The sequence below is a fragment of the Pollicipes pollicipes genome, unplaced genomic scaffold (assembly GCF_011947565.3).
Source record: "Pollicipes pollicipes isolate AB1234 unplaced genomic scaffold, Ppol_2.1 Scaffold_6686;HRSCAF=7923_pilon_pilon_pilon, whole genome shotgun sequence".
NCBI classification, from domain to species: domain Eukaryota; kingdom Metazoa; phylum Arthropoda; class Thecostraca; order Pollicipedomorpha; family Pollicipedidae; genus Pollicipes; species Pollicipes pollicipes.
The window spans coordinates 1844920-1867483 of record NW_023596921.1 but is presented as its reverse complement, the minus strand read 5'-3'; the positions used below and the strand labels follow the sequence as shown (position 1 = coordinate 1867483).

The 22564-nt window shown below is 48.0% G+C and overlaps 2 protein-coding genes across 9 annotated transcripts; both read left to right on the top strand.

The window, feature by feature from the left end:
- The first annotated feature begins 800 nt into the window (after positions 1-800).
- Positions 801-12542, top strand: LOC119107611 (C-factor). 6 transcript variants are annotated; one of them, XM_037231117.1, is made up of 6 exons: positions 801-813; positions 8031-8134; positions 8392-8569; positions 8952-9085; positions 9409-9509; positions 10395-12542. In XM_037231117.1, exons 2-6 carry the CDS (start codon positions 8045-8047, stop codon positions 10594-10596), a joined length of 705 nt encoding a protein of 234 aa, XP_037087012.1. In that variant the 5' UTR covers positions 801-813; positions 8031-8044; the 3' UTR covers positions 10597-12542. The 6 variants fall into 6 exon arrangements, with proteins under 6 accessions (XP_037087012.1, XP_037087008.1, XP_037087011.1 ...); XM_037231113.1 differs by lacking the exon at positions 801-813 and adding an exon at positions 6534-6578; XM_037231116.1 differs by lacking the exon at positions 801-813 and adding an exon at positions 6549-6568.
- An 824-nt stretch (positions 12543-13366) lies between these two features.
- On the top strand, positions 13367-22170 carry LOC119108610 (NEDD8-activating enzyme E1 catalytic subunit). Of its 3 annotated transcripts, none has more exons than XM_037232209.1 (7): positions 13367-13524; positions 17382-17857; positions 18165-18331; positions 19259-19474; positions 20160-20333; positions 20864-21086; positions 21493-22170. In XM_037232209.1, exons 2-7 carry the CDS (start codon positions 17401-17403, stop codon positions 21582-21584), a joined length of 1329 nt encoding a protein of 442 aa, XP_037088104.1. In that variant the 5' UTR covers positions 13367-13524; positions 17382-17400; the 3' UTR covers positions 21585-22170. The 3 variants fall into 3 exon arrangements, with proteins under 3 accessions (XP_037088104.1, XP_037088105.1, XP_037088103.1); XM_037232210.1 differs by having other exon boundaries at positions 13524-13599; XM_037232208.1 differs by lacking the exon at positions 13367-13524 and adding an exon at positions 13550-13688.
- The last annotated feature ends 394 nt before the right edge of the window (positions 22171-22564 follow it).

The window sequence follows — 22564 nt, the reverse complement described above, 5'->3', positions numbered from 1 at the left end:
AGACAGAGACAGAGACGATAACCCGAGACCAGAGAGAGAGAGAGAGACAGAGACAGAGACAGAGAAGAGAGGAGAGAGAAGAGAAGAGATAGAGAGAGAGAGAGGAGAGAGATAGAGAGAAGAGAGAGTAGAGAGAGAGAAGGAGAGAGAGATAGAGAGAGAGAGAGAGAGAGAGGAGAGAGAGAGAGAGGAGAGAGAGAGAGAGAGAGAGCAGAGAAAGAGAGAGCGAGAGAGAGAGAGAGAGAGAAGATAGAGAGAATAGAGAGAGAGAGAGAGAGAGAGAGAAGAGAGAGAGAGAAGAGAGAGAGAGAGAGAGAGAGAGACGAGAGAAGAGAGAGAGAGAGAGAGAGAGAGAGAGAATGATTCAATCATTGCTTTCATACCACCGCCCACCATACATGACCAATTACGATGCCTCACAAGAATTGAGCACATTTGTGACCTCGAACTGAACTTCAAATCATTGACAAACGGCACACACAGTAGCCATATTACTTGGTGAATCAAAAGGTAACAAAAAGAAAAACGCACGCATACACATGATGGACCACACTTTTACAAGCTTCAGGTTTGTCATGCATGCTAACGCAGAGGTACGCACTGGCACTACGGTTCTTGCAAAAGCTTGCAAAGGCGTCACAATTTAAACACTTCGTCAATAAGTGCTGGATAATCACTGCCAATTAGCGATTTCACACAAAGTGGCGTTCCACATTTGTGACAGATTTCCACGATACCTCGTCGCTGACGCGCAAACAATGGGCAGTCCACTACATATGTAGTACTGTTCGAGGGCATACGCAGTTCTCACAGGTAGGTCTTGGTTCTCGATCCATAAGGAACGAATGGGTATATCCTGTATGTCCTAGTCGTGGTCGGCATGGAATGATTTATTCGCGCCAGTTCATTGTTGTATGAGGTCCGTGCCCATGCCAGGTTTTGTTGAAAGAGTTTCTTATGGCGGAGTGCAAAGTCGGTAGGTGCTCTCTGTAGCCTATTTGGGTTTCAGGTATTTCGTTTAACAGCGCTGCCGCCTTTGCCTGCGCATCTGCTATTTCATTTCCTACTACACCACAGTGACCTGGAGTCCACATGATTTTAATCTAGAATCATTTTTCTAGTTAACGGTGCGAGGTTTCAAAAATATTTATAATCACCTGATGGTTGGAAATATAATTTTTCAGTGCAGTGACTACCGACAAAGAATGAGTGCATATTACACATTTCGGGATACCCTTGCTTTCCACATATTTCATTGCGTGAGATATAGCCATGACTTCAGCAACAAACACTGAACACTTTCCCGGCAGTTTAAATCGAGCATAGCTTTCTCCATGGACGTAGGCACCGGCCACTCCCTCAGTAGTTTTTGAACCGTCCGCAAAAAATACAAGTAAAATCAGGGTTATCCATTCTTAGTTCACAAGTCATATTGCATTCGACATACATTCAGAGCACTTATTTTCATTTGTGAGTTTTTTGGTTTCACATTTGCGTAGCTTCCAAGGAGGTATGGAACCTTTCTTTGTTTCTAAGTCATGAGGGAAGTCAAATTCTATCTCGTTACATGTGCTTGCCATTCTTTCGTACAGTGGAAAACCAGACATTCTTTTTATATATTATCTTTCCAGTTGGTGTCAAGAAGCCGTTTCAGTAGTAAGTCTCTGACACGGATGATTGTCCTCGCCTCGTGCCTTCATGCAGCATCTTATTGTCAATTCATGTCGTCGCAATCAAAGGGGAAGAGTATCTGTTTCGGCCTGTAATGGAAGAATAGGCGAAGTTCTCAACGCCCCCGTTGCTACACGTAAGCACGCATTTTGAACACATTCTAATGACTCGATCGCTGTGTTATTTGGCCCATCTAGGATAGGGCATGCGTAATCTAAAATGGGCCTGATCATTGCTTTGTAGATGCTTAGGAGGGTGACTCTATCAGCGCCACATCCTCGACCTGGCAGACATTTTAGAATTGATATTCGTTTTAAAGCCCTTGCCTTGGTGTACTCAATATGTTTGTTCAAGTTGAGCACGGAGTTCAACATGACCCCGAGAAATTTTACTTGTTCAGAGTAGGTCACAGGCTGATCATAAATCTTGGGTTCTGGTATATTCCTTAATTCTCGCTCCTTCATAAACCGTCGAAAAATAATGGCGCTACATTTCGGAGGCGAAAAAATAAGCCCCCATTTGTCTGTCCATGCACAAACACGATCCAGTGCTGTCTGCATTCTCTCAATTAATGACATAATCCTTCTTCTCTGCACCCACATTGTACAGCCGTCAGCATACAGCGCGTTGGGCATATTCCTGGGGGGCATCATTGAAAATGCCGTTCTTCATGATGTTGAACAGAGTAGCGGATATCACCCCACCCCGCATCAGTCCATTTTCTTGTTCACATATGTTGGAGAGTACACCGCATTTCACCTGAAAGGTTATGCCATCTAAATAAGACCTTAGGTAATGCATTAAGCGTCCTCGGAAACCAAGTTGATACTCTGATATCATATTGTTATGTTCTATGTTCCATGAAAGCCTTTTGGTCACCATCCTTTCCACTAATTTGCTGAAACATGACGTCAACTGAATCGGTCTATGATTCGGGTTTATCGCCCGATTTGCCACGTTTCATAATTGGAATAATAATGGAGTGTTTCCACTGGAGCGGAAAGCTTTCTGAACACCATATATAATTAAGCACTTTCAAAACTACCTCTAACTGACTGTCATTCATATGTTTGAAGAAAGCACAATGGATTTTACCTAGGCATATCGAGGTGTTTCCACACAATGCAATGGACCGAGGGAGCTCATCCGTGGTGACAACAGTGTTATATGCCTCATAGTTGTCAGAAAAAGGTTGGCATTTCTTGTATCAGTTCATTTAAAGGATCCCTAAATATTGGTCGGTAGTTCTGGGAACCACAAGTATTGGAGTAATGTCTTCCCACCACATTTGCTTCCTCCTCAGGGTCATCATTAATAGCACCATCAATGTTCAAAACACGTAGCAGCCTTTGTGACCAGTATATGTGTGACCAGTACATGTGACAAGTTGTGGCCAGTATAATCGTCTATTCTTGTTGGACATCCATCATTCAAAATATATAATACATGTTGTCATATCACATGTTCCCACAGTTTATCTCTCTGATTGCATCCATCTGCACCCCACATACAATGTTGACTGTTGGCATCTGTGCATAGGATAAATGGCTGGGGTAACTGAGAAATTAAATTGTATAAATCAGGTAATGTTACTGTTTCGCTGGGTGGCAGAGGTAAATCGAGTGGACACACACATAATCACATTCTACCAACCTTCACTGACCAAACCACAGCTTGAAGTAGAGTGTTCACATTTATTTGGAAATGTGGATAATTGTTTGTAACATATATACAAACCCCTCCTTGCCTACCACTTATGTTTCCATACCCATTATGTAGCATATAATTAGTTATCTGATAATCATACCTGTCAGTGGGAAGAAAATGAGTTTCTTGAAGGCAGACAATGCCAAAGCTTTTCTTGAGAAGCACTGGTTTAACCTCTGGCCGTTTTGAAAGGCTCCTCTGCAATTCCACTGCAAAATGCTTAGGGCCATGCTAATTAACATAAGCATGCCACAACTCTTCCTGCCCCAAATCCAAACGAAGCCAAAAAATGAAACAAAAACAAAAAACAACACAACAACAATCCCCATCATCTCATCATGATCATCAGCATCACAAATATCAGCATCATCTCGAAGATACAAGATATCAATAGTCATTACGAATATCAATGGAAAATTACATTTTCTCCTCCCGTGACCTTCCGGTAGTAGATATTGCACAAATTTTCTCCACGGATCTACCCCTCCTTCCAATGCTTTGGGAAGCTAAATATCCATCATTAGTGCCATTGATATCCATCTCATGTATCTTACCTTCCCTGCTCTTTGTCTTATTCTTACCTTTGACTTTCTTCCATAGGTCCTCCTGGCCTGCCCCTTGCTTTTCTTTCTTCTTTGTCACTTGCTCACTTTCACCAAATGTTGTCATCTCATTTATATGCACCACCTCCCTACTCATGGGCTCATCATGTGTCTCCCTGTCTGTCTAAGTTTGTTGACTCTGATCATCATATGAAACGGTTGTTCCCTTGTCTGACTGAAGTTGTTTCGCCATCTTTGCAAGTATGGCTGTCATCTTTTTTTATTTTTCTTTTCTACGCCGTTACCCAAGAACAGGTAACCAGGAGTGTCCCTCCCTCAATCCCAGCGACGCCGTAAACCGTGCGTTAACACCAGAAAACATAAAATCAAGTCGCGGCACTCTCAGCTAGGAAGATGAAATAAACTTTTAAAAAAAACAGGCGAGGAGGTGGAGCAGACCCGAAGGAATTGTGTTATGTGAGAGGTGAGGAAAAATCGTAGATGAAAAGGCTTAAAGTAGTCATTAGCCAAAATCAGCTAATGACAGCCCGCTACAACCGCCCAATAATCTACAACCACTCAATTCCCCGTGTTAGTAAGGGTTATACAGTCACAAGTCGGAGGGGGCAATTACCTGGTCATTTTTGTGCTGGGTTTTCAGCTGGATGTCCAGGGAGTCCACCCAGCTAAGCAGAGCTTGTTGCTGGGAGAACTCCCGGAGCCAGCGCCATGAATTTGGGTATATGTGCATGACTTTATATCAGAAATTGATTATGAAACATGAAGGAGGTCAAATATGAAGTGCGTTGGATATGTACAGCACAAGGATGGCAATGTCTTCAAATATGTTCGTTACATTAATATGTGTTCACGAAATGCTTGCGGATGATGTTCTTAACGATGGGTTTCGATACAGGGATATCAGCTATTCTTGGAAAATATGAAACCACAATGTCGTTTCACAGCTTAGGGCCAAGGCAGGATGCTGTAAATAGTCTATAATTACGATAAGAGAAAGGTTGTTCTAAATGTTTTGCTCGCCTCATATCCATGTCATTGGATCCATAGAGATTGCAAATTAAATTGAATGATGCAGGGAGCTGTGAAGTTAAAAATTTGTGCATCACAATTAAAATTTGAGCTTTAGCAATATCCGATAGTTTCACAATTTTGTATCATTTCAAGATTGGCATTGAGCTTTACAGAGGATACACATTTTCTTTACGACGCACAGCCCTTTTTTGCAAAATTACTGATCGATCTAGTTGAGAAGCATAATTTATGCCCCAAACCAAGCAGCAGTAATTTAGGTAAGGAAGAATCAAAGTGTTATAGAGTAGATGTGATGTTGTTTCATCAATAAAGTACCTAACCCTACTTATTATTCCAATATTTCTACTTACTATGCTTGCAACAAAATTAGTGTGGCTTGTAAACTTAAGAGATTTGTCAATGATTACACCAGGGTGTTTGATTTCTTTTTTCTCTTCAATAGGTGAATCATTAATTTGCACATTTAGTCGGAAATGCGAAGAAAAGGTTGTGTAATGCCGTGTGAATGTTTTTGATATGTTCAGGGAGAGAAAATTAGCAGCAAACCATGAAGTCATGAGAAGCAAAAGCATACTGACAATGTTTTGAAGTTTGACAATACTTTTATTTTTGAAAACAATCACAGTATCATCAGCATAAGCATCTCATCTATCTTTTCCTTCAATGTTTCCACCTTCTCTTTTAATTCTTCTTCTTTTTTATTTTTGGGTGGGGCACATGTCACAGTAGGAGTATGCTATTCAACCAGGGGGTTGGTGACTAGCATGATATAATTTCCTATATAGCCTCATGTATATCATATATATATATATATATATATATATATATATATATATATATATATATATATATATATTGCCTCAGCATAGGGGATTTCATGTTCAACTTTTAGGGTACATATGTCTTTTTCTTTGATACATATAGAACACTCATGTGGCAGACAGGGGTAGGGGTATTCTAAACCCTTCCTCCAACCTTCTTCATAACCTCAGGTTTTCCAGATTTTACAGTTATTCTCAGGTATGAACCAGCATTGCGGTCTACATCATTCCAGAAGTTCTCCACCACGTCTTCAGGTCGGGATCACTTCCCAGGCCGACTGTGCACTACCATATCTCCATTCAGTCGGTCAGCACTAATTCCCACCCCTGATCCAGATCTAGATTTGGGAAATTTTATTAGTCTGTCAATGAGCAATGGGATAAAGAATACACTTGAAAACACAACCACAAACACAATCGAAAGAATCCACCGATTGATGATCTCACCCACAGCTTCCAGCGCACGCAATCTTTGTAGACCCCACAACGTTATCGAGGCTGCAAATCAATCAAGGCACCAGCGAAGGCTACAAATACCGATCCAACACCTTTGAAACAGTTGCGGCTGTTCCGTCTAATGATGAGACACCATATCTAGACCCAATTTGTCATAGTCGGATCTAGATTTCTAGGATTATATTTCAATTCTGTTCACTCCCGCCGTAGTGTACTAAACTTTATGCCAATTTTATGGGCTAATTTAAATTTGGGACAACGATAATTACCTACTCAGCCATGATTGGCTATCGGCAACATTGTGGCTGCTATCACTTGGCAAGAAGCGGTGCGCGGTGGTTGGGGTATAGCGACCGTCGGGAAGTGATCCAGTTGTTTTGTGCAATCGGCCTTGGTGGGGGTTCTTAGAGTCAGACGATAGACGTCTGAAGGCAAAAGCCTGTCATGCTTTGAGCAGGGCCTTGGTAGAGTTTGGGGGCACGCCGGCGATGAAAGATAATTGGGGCGCGGTCATGGGATATGGGATTTTGAATGTTGCTTATTAAGTGGCTATGTCGATGACAACCTCATCACATCAATCTATGCACTACCAAAAGGCATGAAGGTGTTGAACAAACACAAGGAGACAGTACAATCCTCTGTCTACACCACATCATTGCAGACTGCTCCAGACCCTGCCTCAGATTAGTTCTAAACATGGGTTGTTTGCATCTCAGTTCGCAGGGCTGAAAGCATGAAAACATGATAATCAGCCAAATCATGGTTTGTGAAAACTGAAAGCATGAAAATTAGTAACCATACTGGTTATTATGTTGGATGTCATTAGAACCCATCCAAACCCTTGCACAAGCATCTAGTTTGCTTCCTTGAATCTTGCTTTTTATTTCATTGCCTGTACTCAATATACTTCTGCTCATGTTATGATACTTCCAGGCCTGTGACATTGACCTGATTCCCTTGAGAGTTGAGCTTGTCATAATTTTGGTATTTAAGTCAGTTTCAGAGTAAGTAACCAAGGGCAGGGGACACTTCTTAGATGATGATCTTGGGCAAGTTTTAGTGTTAAAGATATGTACACCATAAATTGATCCCAATAACCTTGATATCCTCATTTAATCAGCACCTATGCATCTAAGATCAGTTTGTTTTAACCTAAAAACTTGAGATGCTAGAAAAATGGTAGATTAAGCTTCTTCTAATGCACTTTAGACATGATGTGAAAATGATGCCATGTTTTTATTATGGATGTTGCTTCTGTTCCTGCAATGCCATTTTAAGATTAGCCTGTTTCTTATGCTTATTGATGAAATATGATTCTCAGCCTGTTCCATGCTGTTATTTGATTGATAGATTAGATACCCATAAATGAACAATTTGTCAAGGTCAGCTCAAATGTTATTTTTGGTGGCACTGAAGTGTGCTACATCACATGCTTTGCTGGGCTGTAATAGCTGTCCAGCAGTTGGTGTCTCATGTGCACTTGCAGTCTTCACCAAGCAACTACCAGTGTGTTTGTCTTCAAATAATGGTAATCATGACAGGCATGTTTTAATTGTGAATTAACATAACATTGTAGTTATTGAACTGTTATCTCACATTGAAGGCACAACACCTTTGGTGTACTAAAGTGCTAATTCACTTCTTATCAATATATGCTGCTTTCATTTGAAATCATCTGAACAGTAATATTTTGAGCTGATAGAAGCTAGCCTTGACCAAGATGTAATTTGATAACATGCTTAACCCGTTCTTAATCTCACCAAATACGCAATCTTTGCAGGTCAAAGGCAAAAAATGGCTGCCCAGAAAACTGTGCTGATTACAGGATGCTCTCGAGGCATTGGTCTGGCTCTGGTGGAAGAATTTGCCAGTAAAGGTTGGCAGGTATGTGTAAGAATAATTGATTTTATGTGTGTTGGGCACCAGTCATGTTCTGCCTTTCTCCCTTCCACCATTGGTCATGTAGTTTTTAGGATAATTTGCAGTGTTGTCACTGTCAAATTCCCCTCCTTTTAGCCTGCTCTACAAGTTGTGAATGAGTAAGCTTGCCATGCTGCCCCACCTCCTATGGCTGGCAATCACCCCATCAGCCGCACCACCCACTCTGACCGCCACCGGCGCCTTCCTGATGGCGTCGTCAGGTGCTGGCCACCTGCCGCTCCCCGGACCGTGCCCGCGAGCTCGCCGCGCTGCTCAAGAAGCAGCACCAGCCGGCAGCGATCGCTCTTGACTCGGCCGACGACGGCTCCATCACGCGCGCCCTCCAGGCCGTCCAGAAGCTGGGTGTGAGCCAGCTGGATCTGCTGTTCCACAATGCTGGTATGCTGGCCCGACTGCTCCTCCCTCCCAGAGCAGAGATGTAGAAATGTCTCGAACATGTGACGTGTGTTTGGGAGAGGCTGCTGAAGTCTGTCGTCCTCATGCGCCACCCTTGGCACGAGGTGAATGATGACTCATATGGTTAATACTAGTGCCCAGGCGCAGGTTAGCCGGCTAGATCACTACCATCCCACAGCTGAATCCCTTCATGGAGGTTAATACCATACTCGTGCAGTACGCGCACCTCACGCAGCAGGCGCGTGCCGTCCCCACCCCCGGCTCGGACGGCGCCTGAGGAAGCGTCCCTTGCGCCCGCGCACTTGGTCCGGATACGCGGCCGCCGGCGTTTGGTTCTGATCGCGGCGCGGCTGGCACGTTACAGGCGTGGCGGGTGAGGACAATCTGCTGAAGACGACGCGTGCCGAGCTGGACTCGACCTTCACCACCAATGTGTCGGGTCCGATGGTGATCACGCAGACGTTCCTGCCCCTGCTGAAGGCCGCCAGCCAGCCCAAGGTCAGCACGGGGCTCGGGAGCGGTCGGGCTTCCGTCGCGCGTGCGATCCCGGCATGTTAGCTTTGCGCGACGTGTGGGCATAGAGGAAGCCTGTTATGCCTGTCCGCGTGTTTGTCCTCGTGGTCTCGGAAGATTGACCCTGCCATTTTGGACATGTATGCAAGTTGTGCCATGCAGTCGTCATTCGCATTGCTTCTCTTATTTTGGGTGGCTGCGTGACCATTCGCTGTCGACACGCCCTGAAACTCTTAGTTTGATGAGTGTAGATGTTGTCCTCCCGCATGGCTCGATGTATTGGCTAATGTTTTGGATGTTCGGCGCAGGTGGTTTTTATGTCGACCATCATGTCATCGCTGGAGATGAACATGGGCGGCGGCATGGCCTGCTACCGCATCACTAAGACGGCGCTCAACATGCTCGTGAGGTAAGATCCGGATCGTCATTCAGGCGCCTGCGTCACAAACGAGAGCTAGCTGCCTGTTTGTCCCAGGCCACAGCCATTGCAAAATCTGTTGCATTTATGCTGTTTTGTTCTTGCCCTACCTTGCATCAGGACATTCCGGAACACTTTTGATCGATCAGTCATTAGGATCATAGTCGTGTCCAGCAAGGCTCACCATAAAAAACGCTTAGCTGTTTATTTGTATGTCTTTAGGTTAAAACTGGGCAATTATGCGCTCCGTCTGACCCCGTGGTCTGCCACACCTGACTCCCTGACACACCCTGCCCGGCTCCCTGATATGCCCTGCCTAGCCCTCTGATACTCTCTGCCTGGCCCCCTGGTATGCCCTGCCGAGCACCCTGATCTGGTCCTGCCTGACCCCCTTATTCACCTCACCTGATCCCCTGATATGTCCTGCCTGACCCTCTGATCCGCCCTACCTGACCCCTGATCTGCCCTACCCGACATTGATCTGCCCCACCTGACCCCTGATCCACCCCACCTGACACCTGATCCGTCCCACCTGACCCCTGAGCCGCGCCACCTGACTTCTGATCTGTCCCGTCTGACATCGTGACCCGCCCTGCCTGACCCCTGTTCCACCTCACCCGACTTGTGATCCGCCCTGCTTGACCTCTAATCCTCCCTGCCTGACCCCTGATCCGTCCCACCTGACCCCTGAGCAGGGCCACCTGACCCCTGATCTGCCCTGTCTGATCTCGTGACCCGCCCTGCCTGACCCCTGTTCCGACCCACCTGACCCCTGAGCCGCACCACCTGACCCCTGATCTGCCCTGTCTGACTTCGAGACCCGCCCTGCCTGATCCCTGTCCTGCCTGACCTGACTTGTGATCCGTGCCACCGCAGGCAGTTCGCTGGGGACGTGCCGGGCCTGATCTCGATGGCCATGCACCCGGGCTGGGTGCAGACGGACCTGGGCAATTCGGTGGGACCGGCTCCACTCTCTCCGGCCGCCAGCTGCAGCGGCATGTACGCCGTCATCGAGTCGGCTTCGAGCGCGCAGAACGGCAAGTTCATCGACTACCAGGGCCGCCGGGTGCACTGGTGAGGCGGCGGCAGTGACCTCCGCTCCGGCAAGCGACCCCAGCCGGCGGACACGCCGACCGACACTCGTAGTCTGCTCAGTAGCCACTGCGGCGCGGGTTCTGTAAACCCCGCAGTCTCCTCTCCTCTCTGGCACCAGTTCTTTGTTACTGTGCATGAATCACGGCTTAGGTGATGATACTGATACTGTTGATGGGTACTCTGGGATTGATTAGTGTGTGCCTTTTATGGCATGTGGATATGCATTTGAACTTTGGGTTACTTCATGTTGGGATAGTAAATATTCACATATACCCGTCGCATTTAAGTCGCCTTGCGACTCCCTAACTCGGTCTGCAGCTGCTATTGTGATGATGATTTGGACTTCAGGGCACACCAATTAGCCTGCTATTGTCATATTGTGTGCGACAGTCAAGGCGAGATATTCTGATTTGTTTTGCAAATACGAAAGGCATTGTAACATGGACTCACAGAAACGAAGATGGAACCCCTAACTCATGCCTTATTACAACCGTGACACGTTTGTATACGGATCAGCCCATATCGCACAAGCCGAATGAAGTGCTCCGAACACAGGGAAATATATCTTTACCCATGACTTGAAAGTAGCACCAACAACTTTCATTCCAGATCGGGTTACCCCTTTCGTGCAGCACTGCCATTTACACACCGTCCGTCTTCTCTTGTTGTGCTGCGTTACGCCGCTTTTTAAGGCTCAATAACGGTCGCACAGTGTCATCTAAACTGTTCTCAGTCTCAAAGCATGTTCGTCAGATGATGATTGCTCTTGGCACTGTCTCACATTTTATGCCAGACTGACAGATTTTAAACTGAACACTCAGCATCATGTTTTTTTTTCGATGGCAGGTGCCAGAAATCTGGAGTTTTCTTTCTTTTTTCTGTAGGGTCTGCCTATTGTGTCCTTCACAGCTCCTTCCTACCACACTCGCAGTGTACAAGTATCGGCTGCTTAGTAATAGTTGAGGCAGTTTTAGCACGCCCTTCTATCGATCGCCTCACAGGGTTCCGCTGAGGCCGTTATGAACGGTCGGTTGTGGCTATGGTATGCTAACTGGCTTTAAAACTAGGCTGCGTAGTGCTGTTGTTAAAAGACACTGCGGGCGACCAGTGGCTTGCAGGCCAGTGAGAACTTTTCGTTAGTGGTCCGTTGTTTAATCTGTTTGTGTTGCTGGTTGTCCTGCACGAAAAGCTAAGTTTCGCGTTTGTGCACTTTCAGCGGTTGTTGAAAGGTATGCTCTCATGCCATTTTCCTTTTTTATTAGGTGAAGCTTGACACATCCTCGGATGCTGTGTGGTTTTCGTTTCGCTTGTTGTGAAAACCTCTGATATTCCGACATCCTGTGCGATCTCAATTAGATCTGTCATTGGCGGCATGTGAGCTCTCGATCCTTGTCCACCGTTTATTTCGATTGTAAGTAACTGTCATTCGCAAGGCGTTTATTAAAGTGGGCTGTAACTTGGCATGTCAGTAAATACGTCCGGTTGCATTCCTTCAGCATACGAATGTCAATGATTCCTCAGTTTATTGTTTCCGTTTTGGTGGGCTCGCCACCCCGTCCTATGACATCCACCGGGTATCGTTTGTCGTCTTCAGCGGTAGCGTTGAGCGGTTTTATGTGTTACTGTGTTGTAGTGGGTATGCTCTACCCAACTGGTCGTACTTTCTGTCCATGTTAGATGACCTTGTGTCTCTGCAAAGTTTTGGCAATACTCGACACGCGCCTACCGCGCCCTGCGTCCGTCCATGGTGATCGCTGGTTTCGTCGTCTGATGGTTGGGTCTGACTGGATCTGCTGGCTGTTACACCCCACGCTAGTGTCTGAACCCGTTGGCTGTAATTGCTCTGGTAACGAACTATACTTCCAGAGCGCCATTTTGAACATTGTCTGGAGCATTATCCTTTTCATCATAATACAGTTGTTCTGCAATGTTCGTGTTTTCCGTGAAAGGATTTTTTTTGGTGAGTGGTATGCCTTTAATGCCAGGGAATTGCAAGATTCTTAGGTGCTTTTGGAACCTGTCAATATTTCTGTGATTTGACTTTTCGTATTGCGTAGAAAGGCGATAGCGTGCAAGCAGGACACCAAAGAAATGCCTGTTGCCCTGTCATTGCAAGAGGACTAGGATATAATTTACAGGGCCCGCTGTAGGCGCCGTCGGTTGCAACGTTCACGCTGTTCTCAAGCGTTCATGACCTAGGGGCATTTCTGACACGTCGGACCACTGTAAATGGATGAACATCTGTACTATGACGCAGTAGCACACATACGGTTTTCGTGTAACTGCATGCACTATGCACTGGACAGGGTCGTAGGCAACAGCAGGACCAAGGGATTATGTCTCCTTTGGCAATTTCTCAACCGCCTACTAAAAAATGTTGGCGACATGCCTGCCGTGCTTGCCACATAGGTGCTGTTGTCAATGTGTGAGATCAGGTTCGTAGTCTTGCAAATTTAGTTGGGTGACTAAGCCGTTAAAGGAGCATGCAAACTTTCCGCGAAATACGCCAAGAAACTGATTTCTGCTTGGAGTTGGCCCGCTTTGTTCCTAAAGTTGTAGGGTCGATTACTCCCCCCCCCCCCCCACGCCCCACCCCCAACTAAGTCAGAATTGGGACTTACGCCCGTGTTCGAGATTCTGGCTGAACTAGACGTCAATGAATCGTAGGAGTCCGGTCTTGGTGGCCGCGCATCTAGATGGTCTATAAATATGGCAACCATAATGCAGCATGGCCCATTGCCTAACCATCCGGCTTCGTAGTCCGGTAATGGCAGTTGAGACTAATAACGTGGAGAGTGGCAATTTCCTAGCCTTCTATTAATTCATTTGTGATTACATTTTTGACGCATGTGTTACAGGCACCCGGTGTTTTCTGCCGGGGCAAAGAGGAAGGTCTCCAGGGCGGTATAGGGTTGGACCGCGTTTTGATGCTGTGTGCTGTGTGCGAATTTTGCTACCGGCTAGCAAAGCCCTTTGAAATCGGCAGGTGAAGGGAGCCTGAGATTATCAATGCTAGAAACCACCTATGTATGCAAATAGTTGAGGAGCTAAGGTAGTTTTGAAAAATACTTGGGCGTAAGTGACAACGTATCTTCATTGTTGAATGCATAATGCCCTGTTTTCAAGCTCTCGGGTACAAGAAGGGTGTGGCGTTCTATTTGTCTTATATGAGACTAGTGGACCAGATTGGGGGAATAACCCATTTGGTGCTAAATTATGAAGAAAATGCTACATCAGTTCTCCTAGTTTCCTTACCCTCCCTATCAACTTCCTTCGCACAGCCACGTCCCAGAGTGTGGGAACTGTTTCAAGTCTACTTAAGAGTGTTAGAAGCATAACACAACCTTGAATGACTGATACTGCCAGTAGTGAACTGTGCAATACCCCAAATTTATATCTGGGACCCCAGACAGATAAAGGTAAAAGAGAATATTCCTTATGTATATATACATATATATATATGTATATATATATACATATATATATGCATATATATATATATATATATATATATATATATATATATATATATATTCAAACTTGGGCTTAAGTGGCATATAATTGATATAATCAGCACTAAATTGTTAGTTGAGTGATGCTAAAACATAAGGACAGTGGGTAGAATATTAATATCTCAGCTTAATCAACTTATTTTACTATTGCAGTTAACCCAGGGTCATTCTAACTACACTTTGGATAAAGAGCATTAGTCAGCTGAGCATATCATTGCATTTGTCAGACTATGTTGTGTGCAGCCTTTTGGTTGTAGTACAACCACATTGAAATGGAGTTTTGCAAATACATAATTGTTGATGTGTGAAATTATTGATGTAAAGGGAGTGTACATTGGGTACATTGTGCTTGTTGCCACATTCTGGATATCCTGATGAAATGTAATTGCTACATAATTTAACTTTTTGATGCCCAAAACAGGGGGTGTGTTTGGCTGACACTGGTGGCATGGATTTTATGAGACAACACTAAGCCGATAGACAACTGTAGCTGGAAGATTCAAATGATGAAAGGGAATATTAACATTTGAAGGTATTGAATCAAGCATCCGATATGATCAAACAAACTCAGTTATAATTATAAGTCTGTTTTTTTAGCAGAAAAGACTGCTCTAGACAGCACAGTTTTCTTTTTGATAAGTATGCTCCTCAGTGAATTTTGGCTTGATTTTGTATTGTACCTTCCACAACATTGGTTGAGAGCCAATTGAGAGCAATTATATTGGGTGTCTGGAAATCACACTTGTGAACTCCAGAGATATGAACCCCTTGACAGCAACAGCTTTTCAGCCTTGGTTTGTGTTGCTACATGGTTTAAAGAATGACTGAATTTGAAAGATGTTATTATGTTATCATGAATGCCAAGGTGACTGAAGTACTCTTCCTGATACACCTTTCCTCATTGTTTGTGGAAGTGTAGCTGATAATCTAGATGGGTTAAGGTTTTGAGAAGGGCAGGATTGTGAACAGCACAAAAAGGTCTTCAAGGTGGCTATTTCAGTTCAAAACCCCATATAAATATGGAGCAATGCCTTTAAGACATGTTCAGATGGGGGAGGGGGTCCAACTGACCCCCCCCCCCAAAGGTTTTTCCAAATGGGTCCCCAAACAGCATGGCACAGCCATGCCAAATTCTCGAGAGCTGCAGACAGTTGAATAGTGGATCATCTGAAATAAAACATTTAGATGAACCTGGTAAGGACCCTGACCAATGGCAGGGCAAAGTCAGGCCATGGTTTCAGCAAAGACAATTTCTAGGGAATTGTTAAATCTGATTCAACCATGGAGTGCTAGCTGATGTCATACATCTCTCAGATGCTTTCTTAGGCAACATAGTAATTAAAAAAAGCAAATTACATTGACCTAGGGTCAGGTATGGAGGTCAGACCAAGGTGAAAACAAACCTGTTTTGTTGCTCAAGGGCTTGCTGAATCAGGTATTTTCTGGCACTCATTTCAAATTTACTGACAACAGGGACCACATTATTCTCCTTCCATGAACTTATTAAAGAATGCAATAGGTTGTTTATCTAAAATGATACAGGTCAACATTTTGTTTTTAGGAACACACCGTTGAGTATAATCTTGGTTGCTTATTCAAGTGCAAAACTCATTGCGGTCTTGCATGATTTTGGTCACCGTGATCTTCAAAAGGTCAAACAAGGTCACTGACCCTAAATGAGTATGTGAACTTTTGCTTAGGACAGTTATCTAGGTTCTAGGGAGCCTTTGGAGACAAACTTGAAATTTGGCCTTGTGTGACCTTATTTAACCTGAGGGTCATGACATAGAAATTTCAAACTTTGACCTAAGTGACTTCACATACAGGTCAACACACTCTGTAACTTTGGTGTGTCTAGCTCTCTTAGTTCGGGAGATCTCAGGGGAGTCATATTAACCCCCCACCCAAGCAAAGGGTATCCAGCTGGCAACCTGAGCATGTGTTGAAGCCAAACAAAATATATTTGTTACAATGTATGAAAAAGCTTGCATGAGTTATTACTTGAGTCATTCAAGTTGTACAATAATGATTTCAGCATTGTTCACCAACAAAATTAAAAGCACAATATCTTTTTGAACCAATGACAATGAAAAATAGTGTCTGGATATGTCTGAGTCACATTGGTACTGAGTATCTATGTTGCATGATTTCACAGATTCTATGCTGCATTGCAAGTTACAACAGGTCATGGTAATCAGGAAACCAAAAGTAATGTTATGTGCTTCAGCTCTGTTATGATATATATATATATATATATATATATATATATATATATATATATATATATATATATATATACTTGACACTCAGGTACACATGTCCAGTCAAAGCTCATTGTAGAAAGCAAGTGGTGGGTGGAATGCTTCCAACACATTACCATAACCTATTTTGGTTCATATTACATAATCCTTTAGAATGAAGCACCAGCACATGTCAGTACCAGTACCAGTATGCTCCAGTTCTTGGCTTCAGTTTTCTTAATCTACCTTTGGTCGGTTCAGTCTTCAGTATACCTGACACACACACACACGCATGCATGCATATATATATATATATATATATATATATATATATATATATATATATATATATATATATATATCATAACAGAGCTGAGGCACATAACATTACTTTTGGTTTCCTGATTACCATGACCTGTTGTAACTTGCAGCATAGAATCTGTGAAATCTATATATATATATATATATATATATATATATATATATATATATATATATATATATATATATATGCGTGCCTGCATGTGTGTGTGTCAGGTATACTGAAGATTGAACCAACCAAAGGTAGATTAAGAAAACTGAAGCCAAGAACTGGAGCATGCTGGTACTGGTACTGACATGTGCGGGTGCTTCATTCTAAAGGATTATGTAATATGAACCAAAATAGGTTATGGTAATGTGTTGGAAGCATTCCACCCACCACTTGCTTTCTACAATGAGCTTTGACTGGACATGTGTACCTGAGTGTCAAGTGGATCTTCATGTTTGGTGCTCCCCATTCCCTTTCTTCATTGTCGTGAACTTTACATGAACCTGAAGGATGCTGTTATTTACCAAGGCTGGCACAATGTTAAAAATGCTTCCTGAGGCATATTCCTGTCATTGTGACATTTTTTGCCATTGTCCTAATAATCATGTGTATTATTTAGCTGGAAATGGCAATATCTTCCACGTGCACCCCCCCCCCCCCCCCCCCACCTGGTGACATCTAACACACAGCTTTCGTGATCCACCAGGTGACCTGTGCACACCGCCATGGAGGTGGAGGGCAGCGCGGGCACCCCGGCCGGCCAGTGGTCGCACCTGCAGCGGCTGCTGACGCGGTCCGGCCCGCTGGCGCACCCGGAGTTCCAGCCGTCGGCCGAGATCCTCGAGCTGCTGCGCGACACTCTGCGCGTGCTGGTGGTCGGCGCCGGCGGGCTCGGTTGCGAGCTGCTCAAGGACCTGGCGCTCATGGGCTTCGGCTCCATCGACGTCATCGACATGGACACGATCGACCTGTCCAACCTGAACCGGCAGTTCCTGTTCCGTCAGCAGGACGTGGGTCGGCCCAAGGCGGTGGTGGCGGCCGAGTTCATTCACGGCCGCGTGCCAGGCTGCACGGTCACGCCGCACTTCTGCAAGATCCAGGACTACGACGAGGTGTTCTACCGCCAGTTCCACGTGGTCGTCTGTGGCCTGGACTCGATCTTGGCGCGCCGCTGGATTAACGGTGAGTGGCCGGGTGGCGGCTGTGGTTTTATACACGGCACGGTGGCATTCTGCGTATTTCAAGAAATGCTGCATTAATTGCGTGTGTTCACAGCGATCTTAGATCACCGTTGTCTACATGTCGTTGTCTGGAATACTTGGGTCTGGGAAATGGATTACAAACAGCGAAATGGCACGCCTTCCACGCCTAGTAGTTGAATGCATGCACAATTTTAGCGCAAAACCGACATCGTTTGACCGAATGGCACCATGCGGCTTCAGAGCACCCTGGCTCAGAGCGCCGTGGTCACCACTGCTCTGCTGGACAGGTATGCTGGTGTCTCTGCTGCGGTACGAGGAGGACGGCTCGTTGGACCAGGGCTCTGTCATTCCGCTGGTGGACGGCGGCACGGAGGGCTTCAAGGGCAACGCCCGGGTCATCCTGCCGGGCATGTCGGCCTGCATCGAATGCACGCTCGACCTCTTCCCCCCGCAGGTCAGCTTAGGTCGTGCAGAGGGCGCGCTGGCTCACGGAGAGTCAGTGTTTGTTTGGCTGGTGTCAGGCGGAGGCCCTGCTGGGTTAGTTGAGGGTGGTTTAGTGGAATTGAACCGACGGTGGCAATGGCAACCCGCGTCACGTCATGTCCCGAACAGATCCAGGTCAGCCTCTACAGGTCACCCAGCCCTCACTGACAGAACCAGATCAGCCTCTACAGCTCACCCCGGTCCGCACTGATAGAGCCAGATCAGCCTCTATAGCTCACCCTGGCCCTCACTGACAGAACCGGATCAGCCTCTACAGCTCACCCAGCCCTCACTGACAGAGCCAGATTAGCCTCTACAGCTCACCCCGGTCCTCACTGACAGAGCCAGATCAGCCTCTACAGCTCACCCCAGTCCTCACTGACCGCGTCTCGTCCAGCTCACCCCACTGCTGACGCCTCCTCCAGCTCACCCCATTGCTGACGCCTCCTCCAGCTCACCCCACTGCTGACGCCTCCTCCAGCTCACCCCACTGCTGACGTCTCCTCCAGCTCACCCCACCGCTGACGCCTCCTCCTGCTCACCCCACCGCTGACGTCTCCTCCAGCTCACCCCACCGCTGACGCCTCCTCCAGCTCACCCCACCGCTGACGCCTCCTCCAGCTCACCCCACTGCTGACGTCTCCTCCAGCTCACCGCACTGCTGACGTCTCCTCCAGCTCACCCCACCGCTGACGCCTCCTCCAGCTCACCCCACCGCTGACGCCTCCTCCAGCCCACCCCACCGCTGACGCTCTCCCCTGGCCCTCACTGAACTCGTCCCCTCTAGCTCACTCCAGCCCTCACTGACCGGGTCTCCTCCAGCTCTCCCCCAGCCCTCACTGAACGCGTCCCCTGTAGCTCACCCCAGCCCTCACTGTTGACATCCGTCCGTCCGCAGCACAACTTCCCGCTGTGCACGATCGCTCACACGCCGCGGCTGCCGGAGCATTGCGTCGAGTACGTGCGCCTGCTGCTCTGGCCCAAGGAGAACCCGTGGGGCGAGGGTGCCTCCATCGACGGCGACGACCCGGCCCACCTGGCCTGGATCCTGGAGCGGGCGCAGGAGCGCGCCGCCGAGTACGGCATCGTCGGCGTCGACTACCGGCTAACGCAGGTAAGCGTGGCTGCGGCGGTACGGCTGCCGATGGAGGTTGGCGTGTTATAGTTCCTGCTGTCATCTCCGGCTCAGATGGCGCTGGTGTTTGGCAGCTTTGGCTGGTGAGGCTGACCGAGATGGATGTGTCAGAACTGACATCGTGCCTGACTCAGATGGCTGTGGCAAGGGTTTTTTGTGACGGAGGTGAATGCGGCATCATCCAATGCTCGCTGCCGCCGATGGGGCTCCTTACGTGCGGAGTGACGCGGGTGGGACGGGCTGCTGCTGGCCGACCGGTGTTTGACCCGTGCGATGTGCGTCGGTGACCGTGACGCAGCGTGACGTCAGCGTGCGTTGGAGTCCGGGGCGTGCTGGACGACGATTTGGTGTGCGCTGGCTCGGCGTCACGCTCGTCTGTTGCTGTTCAGGGTTGTGCGATCGCAGCCGTAGTACCCCATCCCATCCCCACTCCTGCGAGGTGCAGGGTGGCGCCTGGACACCCTGCCCTGCGTATCCACCTGGCTAGGGCGTCATTTGCCCACGGTTTAGCGCACTTTTTGGGAGGAAGAGATTCCGTGCTCTATCCCACCCATGAGACCTCGACCGTCTCCAGTTGCTTGGGCTATTCTGGAGCTCACGACAGCATACTAAACTCATCGCTGGTTGCGGCTGTGGCTGTCAGTGTTGCTGTGATGCTGCGCAGGGCGTGGTGAAGCGCATCATCCCGGCGGTGGCGTCCACCAACGCCGTGATCGCCGCAGCCTGCGCCACAGAGGTGTTCAAGCTGGCCACCAGCTGTGCCGCGCCCATGAACAACTACATGGTCTTCAACGACGTCGACGGCATCTACACGTACACCTACGAGCAGGAGAGAAACGTGAGCGGTGCTGGAGGGGTCATGTAGGTGTCCAGACCAGAGCAGTGCGTGTAGTGGACGAGGTGTAAAGGTCGGGTTCGTGGCGTCGTGTGCTTTGTAGTTGTTAGTTAATATGACAGGTCCTGAGTGTTGCTTGACATCTATTTTTGCCACTGGGCCGAACCCTTTGTGCATGGATAAAGATTCTACGGGTGATGACACTAGATTTCAACAGTGATCGTCAGAGCTGCTGCTTACACTAGACATACTGCGTCGAAAAAGGCGCCGGACTTCTGCTCTTAAGATATCTACGATTCATGCGTGTCTGGCACGATCTCAGAAGCAGTGTCAGGAGAGCCTTATAAACGGCTGAGGTATGCGCCTCTCGGAATAACGCCGTGGTCTGGGTGCGAGCAGTCGCCTCTTCAACACAAAGGACCATCGCCGTGGTCAGCGCCGCACGTCTCTCCCTCGTAACAGACCTGTGAGCGGCAGCCATGTTCCCCGCGCCCCGTCCCCCAGCGCTGAGCCGCCGCTCCCGGCGCCGGCAGGAGGCGTGCACGGCCTGCAGCCAGCGGCCGGCGCCGCTCGCCTTCCCGTCGGACGCGCGGCTCGAGACCGTGCTCGAGCACCTGCGCACGGCGCCCCAGTACCAGATGAAGTCGCCCGGCGTGACCACCGCCGCCGCCGACGGACGCAATCGCACCCTCTACATGGCCACCGTGCCCAGCATAGAGCAGCGCACCCGACCCAACCTGAAGAAGACGCTGTCTGGTGCGGACGCCCGGATATCCTATGGGGCGGGGAGGTGGGGGAGGAGGTGTCCGCTTGGTGCGGTGCACGTGGGTGTTGCGCTGACAGTGCAGTGTCGTGATTCTAGCCGCGGTAGGCTGGTGGTATTGTCTTTCAGGCGCTTCGTAGAGCTAATTCGACCCGACCCAATCTGAGGTTGCCTGAGCCACGCTGTTCTACTGTGTCACAGCCGTGCCTGACCTGACCTGAGGTGCTCTAACTAGGTCTGGGCGGACTTGAGGGGCCCTAGCCAGCCTTGACCTGACCTGTACTGAGCCCAGCTGGGTTAGCTGACCCGCTCTGACGCTGGGCAGCCGGGAGGGATTTGCGCAGCAGTCGTACGCGGGCGGCCCGGGCTGCCCTGACCTCGGCGCCCGTTTGCCCGCAGAGCTGGGTCTGACCTCGGGCCAGGAGCTGGCGGTGGCTGATGTCACCACGCCCAACACGGTCCTCTTCCGACTGGAGCTCTCCGACGTGTGACGTCACCGGGAGACGGCGGCGCACGGGGACGGCCAGTGTGACGTCACCACGCCCAACACGTTTCTCTTCCGGCTGGAACTCTCCGACATGCGACGTCAGTGGGAGACGGCGGCGCACGGAGGCGGCCAGTCAGTGTGGCGTCGCTGGGAGACGCCATGGCTCCGGCGCCCGACGGTCCCGAGCCAGTGGCGGGCACACGGATCGCCGTCGCGTCAGTATGTCATAGCTGTGTCACGTGACCTTCATGGGACTCAAATGTCTGTCGTTGTGACGTCGCCTCAGCAGGTGGCTGGGCATCCAGGTGATAGTATGCTGTTGAGGTCGTTGAGCCCGGAGAGTCGCGGGACGGGTGACGTCATCGGGATATCAGAGGCGCTATGTTGAAGGGAGGCATTGGCCTCTGAATGACGTCACTGCCTGTGCTGACGTCACCGTGTGAAGAGTCGGTTGGTCCAAGGTGTGAAATAGTGCATGTGTAGCAACGATGGCTGTATTTTGACGGCATTTTCGTCAGTACAGGACAGGTGGCGCGTTGTTAAGATTGCTGTCCAATGTTTGGTGAAACAATATACATCGCGACCGGCAACTTTGTGGATGTGAATCTGAGCTTTCTATAAGTCCAGCACGGGGTATAAAATTAGATTGCACACGTTATTTTATGGTATATCACTTCACTGCTAGCTTCCATGTCTTTCAACTGGTCGTAGAATGTGTGTGGCACGCAAAAATGTCTTGCCGAGGACGGAGAGAGGGAGAGATGCCTGCAAATCTGGGACAGACGCTATGTGGTGACTGCGGCACATTTTCCCCTTAGCTGCAAGGAGAACCATTATAGACATAATACAAATATAGAAAAGACAACCCTCTTCACACCGTAAATAGGAAATGGCACGCGTACCAGGTTGCGTTGTGCGTGACGTTCGCGAAAGTTCTCCAGATAACGCCACGTCTCACCATCACAATCGTCATCTCTATGACCG